This window comes from Struthio camelus, chromosome 1, assembly GCF_040807025.1.
Source record: "Struthio camelus isolate bStrCam1 chromosome 1, bStrCam1.hap1, whole genome shotgun sequence".
Classification (NCBI taxonomy): domain Eukaryota; kingdom Metazoa; phylum Chordata; class Aves; order Struthioniformes; family Struthionidae; genus Struthio; species Struthio camelus.
The window spans coordinates 192,724,908-192,738,624 of record NC_090942.1 but is presented as its reverse complement, the minus strand read 5'-3'; the positions used below and the strand labels follow the sequence as shown (position 1 = coordinate 192,738,624).

Sequence of the window (13,717 nt, the reverse complement as noted above, 5' to 3'; positions counted from 1 at the left end):
TTAGAGGTTCCTACTGCATTTGCACCACATTATCTGAGGGCAGCTTCAGCTCTGCCTGAAGCAGCTCTGAATGCAAATAGTTTTGTTTTGAAAGAATGACAAGATCAAAACAAGATATAAAGGGCAACTGTAAAGGAAAAGCTCTTGCACTCCTCTTGCGTGAGGAAGCCCCTTTCTGAACATGCTGTCAAAATACTTCACTAAAGTCCTTTGTTGTAGCGGACGTGCGTTTCTGTTGCAGAACTACTTCAATTTGGAATTACCATTTGTTCCCTGATGGCGGAGGATTTCATTGCATGCCTTTTCCTCTTATTAGCTGCATCTAGAAATCAAAAGACAATAAAGTAACAATGTGTCAACCTCAAACTGACAATTTCACACAATTCAAATTCTCTCTTTTCCCCCAAAAGCTACAAAAGTCAGGCACCTTGTGTAATAACGCTTTGGGTGGCAATGCATGAGTGTATTTGAGCTTCCCCAAAACCTGACATTTCAATTGAACTTATAGTATTCCTATGCAAGGAGAAGTACAAGCTTGAACCACTAAGAAGCGCAAACCACTGCAGCATTAGGATACTATCTCAGTCTTTTAATCCCAAAATAAAGCAAAACCCAGATTTTAACATATAGTTTTTGATTGTGGCAGAGAACTGATTTCCCCTGGCAGCAGCACTAACTACGTTATACATAGTAAGAACCTCAGAAAAGTCGGAAATTTATGAGAGATTACTGGTTTTTTTCAGTTGCTCCTTGTTTATTTTAAAACACTCTCAAAATTAAGGCTACACAGAGCAGTATTCTAGTGCCAAATGCATACAAATGACACTAGGTTTTCTTCAATGTACTGACCTCCCAGAAAACCCCAAGAACTTGTAAGCTTTTTATTATTTAAGCTTTTAGTGACATGATCTTAGATCCTGGTGAAATCATCTACTCTCACTCTGTCCTTTCTATCAGTATGCACGGGTCTCTCTCCAATATCGTAACTGACAGCTGCTGAAAACAACTACAGCATCACAAACAGAGAAGGGTAGCTGCCAAGAAAGACATGGCAGGAGAAGGTGAAAGCTAGAGAAAGAGTACAACCACCCACCATATGATGAGGGTTTTAAAGGCAGAGGGGCCATATGCCCCTCCCGTTTTACTGTGTGACCTTTGGGTAGCATGTGGTAAGGTTTTTGCTATTAAAAGTTATCCTATTGATAGGAATGAGCAGTTACTGCTCATACAGGAGGGCCAGTTTGTTAAAACAATGTCTTATGCGGGGTACAGTCAGTATTGTACACCTGCATTTGTCATGGCCTGAAAGGAAATCACAGGCTCTCACTGTGACTGGAAGAAAGCTGGGTGGTCTGCCTTGAAGCAGGTTAGGAAACAATGGTGTAGGTACAAAAGGCGTTGCTTGCTAACAGGACGGTAGCACGTCTGTTTTAGAGTATCAGAGGGATGTCTTGTAAAACAAGAGGAACACAATCCAAACAGCAACCCAACTTTTCTTGCTCCCCACAGAGAGTGCTTTCAAACTTCTATGTTCAATAGCTTGGATTTTGGGCACATCCAATGTTTCTAGTTAAGCAGGGGTTGGAGTCCGTTTCCAAATCTACACTGCTCTCCCATCCCTGCTGCACAGAGCTGCAAGATCTCTTGGAACCTAAGGCAAGCTATCCCCTTCCAGTCACAAAGCAGAGGCCTAACATTTCAACACAGGAATGTTCCCTGGACCAAGAACAAAGGGACGGTCCTTAACCTCCTGTTTTTTCCAGGTTATGGGCAAAAAGAACCAGTCCTTTTATACCTGTTCCTGTTCCCACAGCCCAATCTCAGTTCAGCCTGCCCCAGAGGAGCTGGTGAGCTACTATACTTGAGTTAGATCCTGAAAGTCAAAACTCTACCTTAGAGCCAGAGTGCCAGTACCCCATCCCTATATTACTCTCTGCACACCACTTCTAACATTAGTGCTTGCAGTCTGATTGAGCTTAACTTCCATTTGGAAGCGAAGGCCATTTTACGACCTATTCCGTTTTCAGTAGGAGTGTGTGCACTAGCTTAATGAAGTCACACCTTTTGTAAGTTCAGTAAGATTCCCAATTACCTCTGAATCAGCAAGCCTCAGGACAGCCAAATTAAATTACTTTTCTGTAGCAGAGGAAATAATCCTTAAATGTGGGTTGTATAACCCTTTTGTTACACTAAAAAAGCAATTTTGGGATCCTTCAGAATGAAAGGCTCTATTTAAAAAGTACTGCAGTGAATATGGAAGATGCAAACGTGAGTGGTTTAACACAACTACAGATTAAAATCCCAAGGCGACCACTCCTGTAACAGCTAACCAAATGCAAACTTGTGCATCATTCGCTAGCATGACTCTCATAGCTCACATGGAGTTTACAAGCTGCACGGGCCTACCTGCCTATACATAGGCATGTAATAATAATTCCATGAAGGATCTGGTCTACAGTGTTTCAAGTCAGTTTTGAGGGAGATTCAGGGATGACCAAATATAAGCATTTCCTACCTCAAAATCTTTTAGATTTCTCTGCACATGCATGGATCTCAACCAAACCACTCTCGCTAGTTTAGAAATCCACCACACTATATAAAGGTGGAATAACATTAATTTTGCTCAAATGAGTTACTGACCGTAGGATGCAAACTTTTAAAACACATGAAATCAATGAAGCCATTAAAGAAACTCACCATAGTGATTGGTCCTATTGCCTGGGTCATGTTTTGGGCAGAACACTCTAAAATTTAAGTTCCATTTTAAGAAAAAGAGAAAAAGTATTAATAAATATTACACAGTAAACACTGTTACGCTGACTGATTTTTAACAGATATTTTCCCCTCTTTTCATTGAACGTAAATTGAAAGAATTAAAAAAAAAAAATCATGATTTTTGTTCAGCATTACCCACCTAGAAAAGCACCTACAGCATCTGCTGTAAAGTCACATACATGCACAAGCTTGTATTTGTATTTTTAGAGCCTCAATAGACTCTGAATGCTGTCAAGTTTTGAATTATCTGCTCTTTTACCCCACTCCACTTGGACCAGCTCACTGCTTACATCTTGATGTCAGAGTCATTTCATATAGTGTGGTGATCAAACACTGGCAGAAGCTATTGAAATAACTTATTAAAATGAGATTAATGTTATCAAGATGAAAAAATCAAAGTACTGGCATTGCTTGATTGCGGCTGTTGTTGTTCTGCCTCCTTGCCATGCCCAGAACCTATCCGAATGCATCTGCCTGCCAATCTGCTTGAACTTGTGAGCCCAGCAGAATGAGCTGGCATAGCCACATTGCATTGCACTGCATTGCATAATATCATTTATTCGCTCAGAGATCTCTGTGCCCCTTCCCATGGCCCAGTGCTGAGGCGGTCCCCAAATCCCTGGGAAGTGGGACATCCCTCTTGGAGGCCCAGTAGCTGAAAGCTGCTCAATCCATTCATTCCTTGAAGAGTTTAGTAATGTGTGAGATGGGAACATTTTCTCCATGATCATTAGGAGCGCAATGTGAATTCCTTGGAAAAGACAAAAAGCAACAGCTACAGCCAGAAAAATTCTTCTGGATACAATAATGTGTAGACAGAAATGTCTTTCCAGGAAACATAAAACAGCTTCTATAATATGCCTTTCTTACAGAAAGATCCCAAATCACTTTTTAAACAATTTTGCCTTGTCAGACTGTGGCTTAGCTGATCTCTTCATTACAAATCTCTGTTTGCCAAGACTAACACTCAAGTGTTTGAAAGAATTACTTTTCAAAGGGAATTGCATTTACATGGGCATTTGCTAATTGTTTTCATTCTTTTCTTAAAAAGTAAAAATAACAAAATAGAAATGCTGGCCTTAGAAACACAGACTGTTTCCTTTACAAACCAACTTCTGCACATGAAATTCATTTTGATGCACAAAACCCAGATTTACACATGCCCAACAATTCAATGAGAAAGCTAAGTACTTGGAGAAGCCTTATTTACATCCCTGAATTTCTAATGCTGCCCTTTAGGTTTCCCACCTTCCAATAATTCTACTCTTTCTTAGTTAAAAGCGACTTTCCTATGTATGGGAACAGCTTATAATCCCCACCCACAATACCTTGGGTGGCCACTTTATTTGGAAGCATTCTCTACCATCATTTCTGTAAGAGAAAACTCCAAATCACGCTTACTTCCCAGACGTACTCTTACTAGTCACTTGCACAACACTGTATGACTTCTCTTTTTAATTTTGTTTTACTTGCTTTGGTAATCACTGCTCACCGTCGCCATGATGGCGACTTAGAATAAGAACACCAGCTCTCTCCCCATTGAAGGAATTATCTCTTCCGACACGCTTCTCAATAGATTACATTTCTCCATGAAAAAGCGCAGGGGGCCGTAAATCCTCGCCCACTGTTTTTCAAGCCTTGGTTCTCTTCTCTCCAATAATCTCATGCTAACTACAAGTCTGGTGCTTTTTCATTTTTTTTTTCATCAATATAGTCCAAAACTGTTTGGGCCTAAACTGCTCAAATTTGCTTCAGTCTTTCTTCAGTCCAGTCATTTTTCACCTCTTCAACAGAGACTGCTATAGTCTAGTTCCCTATATTCCTACATAGTACAAGTAACTAGCCTCATGCAATGGCGTAATAAAGGCCATTTTAAAGTTCAGGTTCCCTCTTTGAAATCTCCAAGGTCACCTGCTCAGAAAACCAAGAAAGCAATCCATATATTGAATAATCTCTTTATCAGTTTGTGTATAGACTTATCAGTCCCATTTGTTTTTCAGCATCCTGAGGAATTCAGTCTTTTTCTGTCCAAGGTATCATTTCTGAAGCCAGAAATGATATGACGACAGCCACTTATTCTGTAATCCCAGAAAGTTTCTACACTTCCAGCTACACTCTTATGAGCTTTCCAGACTCCTAAAGACTTTGTAAAACATAATAAACTGAACATATCATCTTCCCTATACGATTGGGCCTACACACTTGCAGAAAGATGGACTTATTTTGGATCGAGAACCCTATGGAAGCAGCCGGGAAGAGTATTTTGGCATCAAGTCCTTGGCACCATCTAATTGCACTACTCCACTTCTTCCTTAAACAAGTAACAATTATACACTTTTCCAGATCAATGACAGACTGAGATGGCCTGTGATTTCTCTGACCTTGCACAGAAATGGGCATTCTGGGTTCTATGAATCTCAGCCCTTATTGAAACAGCAGCATCTCCAAAAGCTCCCTGCATTCCCAATTCTCGACTCCTTCATCTGCAGGGTATCACTCTTTCCTCCAAACAACTGGCTCCATCTACTGACAATAAAGTAGGCAGTCCAAGGGCAGAAGACATCAGGGCTAGCATGATCAGGACATTTTCCTAAATTCTTAAACTTTTTTAAAGCCTGTTCAACAACATTAATGCTAGCAATGTATGGGAAATATAAGGTGGTCTTAAATGGAAATACAAAGTTCTCTGCTAGCATATAGAGGGGAAAAAAAATCACCAAAATTCACCTACTGTGAACAGATCTAGAAGTGCTGCAGTCTGGTCTGTGCTGAGACCATGTTTACTGAAGCTACTGAACCAAGAGAAACTGAGAATTAGGGTCAAGCCAAAAAAAATTTTTGTCCTTGAAGGTTAAACAGCCAGTAAGGAGAGATTTCCTCAGTTTTAGCCTAGTGATCTTTCAAGTGACTTTCAGGTTCAGATACTGAATAGCTTCCTTCCCACTGCTGCGTTAAAGGAAAATGTTTTCCCCATCGCTTGTGAACAGAGGACTTCAGGCAGCGGTGACTGAGAAGGACTTTAAGGGAGAACATCTTCCTTTTTTACGAAACTTAAAAAAATAATTTAACTCTCTTTTCCTGACAACATCACCAAAGCCTTGACAGAAATTAGATAGAAAATTTTTGGTTAAATACCGGTAAATTCCATTCACTTCATCTGTTTCTATGGCTGCATCATCACAGAGTGCACAGAAGTAGTGATAACTTCTGCGACAGGCTCTTTCCTCGCATCCCACAGTGGCTCCTTTCTTGCGACAGAAGTTGCACATCTACAACAAAACGAGGTTTAGCAGGTAGACACTACAGATAGCTACTAAAATTCTCAGCCTTATGAGGCAAACACTGTCATCTGCAGGAAAACTTTAACTGCGTAACTCATCAGGCAAGTTCACTCTTGCAAACCTCTACCGTGCCCATTTTTCAGCCACCTTTCTGCTATTTTGCCTCAATTTCTTATCGATTATTTTGTAGTAAAATGATGCAGAGAGCCATGTGAGGCACTTGGCATCTTTCCCCCTTCCTCTAAGTCTTGCCCAAATTATTTCAATACACAGGGGCTATATTTATGTTTTCTAGGCTAACTTTGTAAAGGAAAAAGATCCATTCTGGAGACAAGGGAGAAGGGCAACTGAGGACAAAGCCAATAGAAATCTCTCACATAAATAACCTTCCTTCTGCCAAAATAGAACATGTTTTCCTTGACATTTCTGGACTGCATGATTTTGTTTCAGACACTCTCTCAGTCCTCTACCAAAATCTCTTCGGAAAGTATCTTAATCTTTTCTCTTAGGAAAAAGAAGGCCAAAAAAGCCAAATTCTAACAAAAAAGTACTAAACTTCACTAAATAGAATGTCAAACCAATGTTTCTAATTCTAAATCTGTAATTTCCTTAATCTTAGCAGATGAGAAGAACAAGTACTTTTCTGCATTTTTTTTTCAAGCATAAAACAGGCCACAACCTTCACTGTTGTACCCTACTGCTGTTTAGTACTATGTGTCAAGATTAAGTGCAGATTCACAAAGAAAATGCCTTACCAGCCGCTTTCCTCTTCTGAGTTCATTCAACACTGATGCCACGTCAAACCTTATATCTAGATTATCTGGGTTATACTCTTCAGATTCCACAAATCCTGAGGAAAATAACTAAAGACAAAAGAGAAAATTTCAAGAATTAATACAGGCACTCATTCACCTACATATTCCAGAAAGAAAGAGAGCTTTTTGAGACCAATCTGTTCTTCTTGTACTTGCCCTACCTAAGAAAGGCTGATTCTCTCTGTGGTTTTAAGAGGTTTCACCTATGCCGAGCAGGAAGCTGTGCTTAAACCTTTTTCAGTCAAATGAAGCCCCTCTGTCTACGTAGAAGGTTTCACATGACCTAAAGGTGAACTACTAAAAGATCCCAAAGTGAGAAGCTGAACTTAGTAAGAAATGTGAATGCAGGAAGCCTAGAAGGCCAGGCTGCCCCAAGCAAGGAGAAGGTGGTCTTAGGCTGAAAGACCTCCACACCTTGAACATCTTGCTACCTTGCCCAAGCTACTCAGGCTTTACAGCTGGATGCAGTGTCTCTGCAACTAAAACTTCAGTACAGTCAGAGGCTGACAACTGTTCACTGCACAAGAAACGGACTGTACAAAGTCCACGAAAAAACTCACAAACATGGATACAGGCACATTCTTGTCCTTTTAATTCCTCCAGAAGTACCGAACCACGACGAGAAGTGAGGACGGGGAAAATTATCAGTGACTTTTTTGTAATCATTTTATATGGCTAATTTCAAACTTAAATGAGCTACCCTTATGTTGACTGGCAAGCACAGTCTGTCCATTGTGGAGGACACAGGTAACTACAAAAAGGCAAACTCTGCACTCCTCCCAAGATAGAGGAATCAGTAAAGCTAACATCCATCTAATACATCCAAATAACACTCTAAAAATAGGCACCAGACATTTCTGAAACGTTTATTCTGTTTAATAAAAAAAAAAAAAAAAAGGAGGAGGAAAAGAAAGTTGTAGACATAAAACCAGTGAGATTATAAGAGGGCAGGAAGGACGAAAGCCAGAAAGCCATTACAGCAGCAGACACATCTCCTGCTCTAAGCGACCCTCACTGAACGGATATCTGTGACCAAGTCTGCATAACAAGAATCAACTCCACTAAAATCACAGAATAAGAGCAGGCATTTTGCCAGCAAAAAGAGTGTGTTAAGAACTTCAGATATTTTTATATAACCAACTTCTGATTTTTTATTCCTTATCTTAAGCAAGACAGACAGACAGACATTTCCGCCTTGATATATCAAGTGATGTATACTTCCTTCCACAAAGGTTTAAGCAAATACACAACTTTCTGTGGTCTAAGAAGCCTCACCCAACTCAGTGTCTCAAGCAGATCTATTCCTACTGCTAAACTGCACGTGTGTGCAGAACTGCAGATCAAGAACAGAGACAACCTACCCTGACACATGAAAACATCACAAATCAATGTGTCAAGCTGTGCAAAGACACCCTCCCCTTCTCCAAAATTCTGATTGAGCCCAGTTGATCATTTTTTCCACAGCTTTCCAATCTAACATTAGCTTCACGTTTTGAGTAATCCAGCTTTTAATTCTGAAACCCTTCTTCTACTAGGTTGTTTTTTAAGCTTAAGTTTCCTAAAGGACATTAAGCCTATCTAACAGGCTACTCATCTGCACCATGTCAATCCCCCACCCTCACCCAGTAACATCCGGCCTTGCTGGCTTACTTAACCACATTTGACAGAGCAGGAGGAATTTTGCAGATAAGCAAGTTTCTGCCAGTTTCATGAAAGTTATTGTCCTTCATGCCCATGTAAGCTGGGCTTCTATGTCTGGATTCTAATTAGGTAAGACGCAACAGCCGTTTCGCACTGCTTAAGCAAACATGCAAGGAGTGAGATGGCAATGAAACAGGCCCCGCTTTCACAAATTTGGTGCGTCCTACTCCTAGTCCAGCTTTACTCGCGTTCTGCCTCTTGGTTACCTAACACTGGAACTATCTTCAATGTTACTTATTTCTGAAGGCCAACTACCTGCAGTTAATCTGCAGAAGATCAGGAAATTGAAGATCATTTCCTGTTTCAAATGAAACACGACGTAATCCATTGTACAGGAAAAAAAATAGAAACTCAGTGGAATCTTCCCCTTTAGGCCTTCTCCATTCCCCTTCATGTACTGACCAACTAAAACCACTCACCAAACAATCCTGATGAGCTGCAATATTTTGCTCTTTGGCAATGTACATTATAGAGCCAGCCTCCCCCTCCGAACAAAACGCACATGTTCTTCTCACCATCTTCGCCATTATCAGGAAATCACCTGGAGCAAGAAGACTGGGACAAAACACAAAGCAACTGATGCAACTAACATACACCACGTAGGATGAACAGTGGAAAGCAGAGCTCACTAGCCCTTTGCCCTCTAACTGCTGCTTCACCTGCATCCCCTGAAGCTTAGTTCTTTGCCGGTCCAGCAACAACTCTCAGGAGAACATGCACAGCCTGCTGGGACAGTAGTCGGATGGAAACAGGCTCCCAGGAGCTCTAGCAGTTAGAGCAGAAGAATAAAAAATGGTGTATTTCCCCTTGACGGGTCACTAAAAAATCATGGGAAAAGGGACAGGGCTCATACAGAAATTTTCAAGCTTGCTCAGCAATGCATGCTCCAATGACAGACCCAAGGGTGGGCCAGCAAGCCATGCCCTAGGTGTGAAGCCCCTTTTATTTGGGGGATGTTAGCAGTGCCTGTCTTGAGCTAGTTCTGCCACATGTAGGCCTGCAGTGAACCGAGGAGGGAAAAGTAGCTCTCCCTAAACTTCTCCAGTGTCTTCCAGGAAGGGACAGAAAACAAGGAAGAAACATCAATTCCTTACTGTGAAAAGGACACAGCAAAGCAGTGTAAGAGGCTTGCAAACAGAAAGAGGAGAAGAGAGAGACAGAAATGAGAGATGTGAATGTTTTCTGCCACTGAGGTGTACTGCTAACCGGAGCAACACCATTTTCTCTGTACCCTGGAATTTGCTCCATGGACGTCTGTTCTCTTTTTCTGGCCATACCCACTCAAGTCTTCATTGTCCTCCTTCACCCAGTCTCTCTTTTCTTTTTCCCTTTTTTCCCCGGAAGCTGCAAGAAGTTTAAGGCCACCTACTTACTTCACAAAACAATCTAAATGTTTCTGGAAGACTCTTTATCCCCACTAGTCATTTAGGGCACCACTTAACATATTAGTAACAAAAGTTTTACTTTGTCTCTGGATTCTGTGCAGGTCCAACGCAGAATCGTCAAAAATGTCCTACTCCTACTAGGTGTGATATTCCAAAATGCCCTTTGCTGACGTCACCTCTGAGAGACCAAAAGCCTGCAGGATAAGGGTAAGAAATGTCCACTTTTACTTTTAAGAAACAAGAAGATTCAAAATTTAGTTCTTCTAGTGATAGAGCGGCAGCAAGGTTCAACTGCAACACAGCCAGGAAATCCCATATCCCAGAAATTTTTGTACACCTTTCTGTGGCTTTCAACAGCCATCTTTCATCTTACTCCCATAAGGGTAAGACTGGATGGTCACCCAGTTCAAAAAAAGTTATCTGCAGCAGACTAATACCTGGAATTGATGCAGATACATAGGCCCTGCTCAGGCCCAGTCAGAGGATCTGGCTCCAGTGGCTCTGGGAATTTGGCGAGGAAGAGGCTAAAGGTGGATCTACAGTCCTTGGTGCTCTTACAGGCTCTGAGGAGAAATCCTGGCCCTGAAAGATAACAGAGGACACTCAGTCAGGGTCAATGTCGGGTTTACTCTGGCACCTTCGCCCTGCAAGAATCCCGATGGGGTGGAAGGACAGCTCTTGGCCATTCCTCTCCCTAGCCTCGCTCCACAAAGGGAGCATTCCCGTACACCCTCCCAAGGATGAGAGAGCAGGGATAGGATACTGAGCTAAGGGGACATCCAGGCCAGCTGCTCTTATAGTGAGGGAAGGGGTAAAGGCAGAGTTTGAGTTGCACAGTTTAATTACATTTTGCCCAAAGAGCCCTTTGCTAGTCCTAAAACCTGCCACTCACAGGTTTCATTTGACACCCTTGTTCTTCTGTTTGAATACGCAAAAAATAATTGTTCCTTCCTCAACTACTCCAGTAACACCCATCTCTGCTATTTCCCCTCCAGTAGTCTCTTTTTCACAGAATCACAGAATCGTTTAGGTTGGATGGGACCTCTGGAGATCATCTAGTCCAACCTCCCTGTTCAAGCAGGGTCACCTAGAGCATATTGCCCAGGATCACATCCAGATGGGTTTTGAATATCTCCAGCGAAGGAGACTCCACCACCTCTCTGGGCAACCTGTTCCAATGCTCTGTCACCCTCACAGTGAAGAAGTTTTTTCTCAGGTTTTTCAAGTTGAAGAAGCTGAAACTATCTAGTTGGTTCTTCTGCAGAAACAGCTCCACATCTCTGATTATCCTTGTCACCTCTCGATATCTAAGATCAGCAAACAACCTTCAAAATGGTGGGGTACCACAGACTATGCAAGGGTACAACGGCACTCTGTATTTTTCTCCTTTTTCTTAATAATTCCTAATACTTCAATCGTATTTTGGACTGCTTCTGAGCATGGAGCCAACATTTTTGTAGAACTACCCCAGATCTGTTTGCTAAGTGGTATCAGGCAGTTCGGAGGCCATCGGTGCTATGATTGTTGCTCTGCTGCATGCCTCACTTTCCACTTAACAAAGCTGGATTTTCATCTCCTATTCTACAGTCAAATCACTCACTGCTATAAAGTCCTTCTGCAACTCTTCACAAGTGGCTTCTGCTATTATTGCCACTGAAGTGGACTGCAGGGACCAGAAGTGACTAATTAATCTATAAAAGTTGGAAGTCTGTCACAGAACAGTTGAGGTTGCAAAGGACCCCTGGAGATCGTCTAGCCCAATCCCCCCTGCTCAAAGCAGGGTCAGCTAGAGCAGGCTTCCACCAGCCCTCCACTAAGGACACAGCAGCTGAAGCTGTGAAACAGAAGATAGAAGAGAAGCAGTCAAGAGAAAGAAGCAATCACATGCCTCTGGCTGCTGCTCTGAGCTGTTTCCTGTAAGCACACACTGACAAGTACAGCTTTTTTCAATAGTGACAAAATGGAGAAAATCAGTAAACAAAACAGAAAGCAAAAAAACAGATGGCAATATTGTATTATCCTGGGCACTTGGCAACAACGTTCATATAGATCTTCCTGAAACATTACTGGTTTATCTAATGATTTCTTTTCCTGAGTCAATTCTGAAGCATCCCTGCGAGTAAATATAATTTATAAAATTTTATGCAGAAGGAAACCGAGGCACAGAAGGTCACACAACATTGTCTCTAGTGGGGTAAGGAAAAGAATCCAAGTCTCCTGACTTCCAGCGTACTACCTAAACCCAGTGCCATAGCTTCTGTTCTGCTTTTCTCTTAAGCTCAACGTAGGTCAGGAATCAATCTACTGAAGGAGAAAGAAGGAAACTGCAGGCCTACTGCTCCACACTCGCTGCTTCCTCCGTCTGCACTTTGTGGGGAAAGGAGCGCAGCGCTCGTCATACACTAGCTAGGCACAACCTGCCCAAGCACCTCCCCACCCACCCCCAAGTCATTAGCAGCATAAACACATCCAGGCCTTTGCAAGACTTTCAGAATGAACAAAAGCAAAACAAAATCCATCTTTGTGACCAGCTTTCACTTTCTATAAGGGAGATATTTTAAAAGATCTAAAGCATGAAAAAAAAAATATTTTCTATAGAAAGGCATATGTCGCCACATCTGATCCAAGTGATGGAGATGACTGGAGATTCCTCATCAGAGCCAAACACTCAGCTACTTGCGAGGTGTTTGTACCGCGAGTCTCAGAGGTCCTCAATTGCTCCTTAAAGCACCGAACAAGGGGGGAACGTTCATACAGTAACACCCCGTCCTCTACTGACACGCTGCTTCCAGCATTTTAAACATAGTTGTGCCATTTTTAAGGAGTTACCAGTTCCAACGTTGCTTTGTGTGCTAAGCCCCCACAGAAGAGGACTTGAGGAAAACGGGTGCTTGCAGACGAAGTCACCACTGAGCAAGAAAGCAAAGGTAACGTCATCTGCTGGAGGAGGGGAGGTCCATTCCTCTCAGTTTAAGTTTCGGTTCCTTGGGAGCGTAAAGCTAACGTCATCTGTTATGGGAGGAGGTTGATTTCTCTCAGTTTACATTTGGGTTCCTCACGCCCTGAAACCGGGTGCGCTCAGGGAGGAGAGCACCGGCCAACACAGCCGCGGAGGGGAAAGGGCTGTTTTGCTCTCCCTCCCCCCACTCCCCCCAACTGCACGTGCTTTCGCTGCCCCATTCAGCGCACCGGACTCGCAGCCGCTGGCCCGGGGCGGCACCCACACACGCTCCCTCCTCTTGGCGCCCCCCCCCCGCGCCCCCGGCACGGCCCACGGCCGCCCTCCCGCTGCTTCCAGGCGTCGCGGGGCCCGGCCCGGGCCTCCCGCCGCCGGTGGGGCCCCCAACTCCCCCTCCCCGGCGAGCGGGCCCGGCGGCGGCCGCCTAACGGTCGCCGCCGCTCGGGTAGGGGGGCGGGGGGAACCGAGGCGCCCTGCCAGCCCCCACCTCCGCCCGGAGCTCAGTCAAGCAGGGCCCGGCCCATTCATTGAGCGTCCCGAGGGGAAACGGGACCAGGCACCGAGGGAGCAGCGAGCACAGAGGACGTGCGGCGAGGGATGTCCGTGGCCCCCTTTTACTCCTACCCCTCCCCCGCCCCCGCCGCCCCGGTGGTACTTACCGCAGGGCAGCGGGACCCCTCCGCTCCCTGCCGTCACAGACCGGCCCGCACGAGCGCCCACTTCCGCGCGCGGGGAGGGGGTGGCCGCGGAAGTGGGCGTGCCCAACCGGAGAGCGGAGCATGCTCAGTAGCGCCCGCTGAA

The 13,717-nt window shown here is 43.7% G+C and overlaps 1 protein-coding gene across 1 annotated transcript in view; it reads right to left on the bottom strand.

Moving 5' to 3' along the window:
- The window catches only part of SETDB2 (SET domain bifurcated histone lysine methyltransferase 2), a 48,143-nt gene that overhangs the window by 9,490 nt on the left and 24,936 nt on the right, over positions 1 to 13,717 (bottom strand). Inside the window, exons 15-21 of the mRNA XM_009678643.2 lie at positions 9,779 to 9,916; positions 9,232 to 9,337; positions 8,992 to 9,127; positions 6,812 to 6,919; positions 5,911 to 6,044; positions 2,698 to 2,744; positions 264 to 322 (exon numbers count right to left, since the gene is read on the bottom strand). Coding sequence (XP_009676938.2) covers positions 264 to 322; positions 2,698 to 2,744; positions 5,911 to 6,044; positions 6,812 to 6,919; positions 8,992 to 9,127; positions 9,232 to 9,337; positions 9,779 to 9,916 — 728 coding nt within the window. The remainder of the gene's footprint in view (positions 1 to 263; positions 323 to 2,697; positions 2,745 to 5,910; positions 6,045 to 6,811; positions 6,920 to 8,991; positions 9,128 to 9,231; positions 9,338 to 9,778; positions 9,917 to 13,717) is intronic.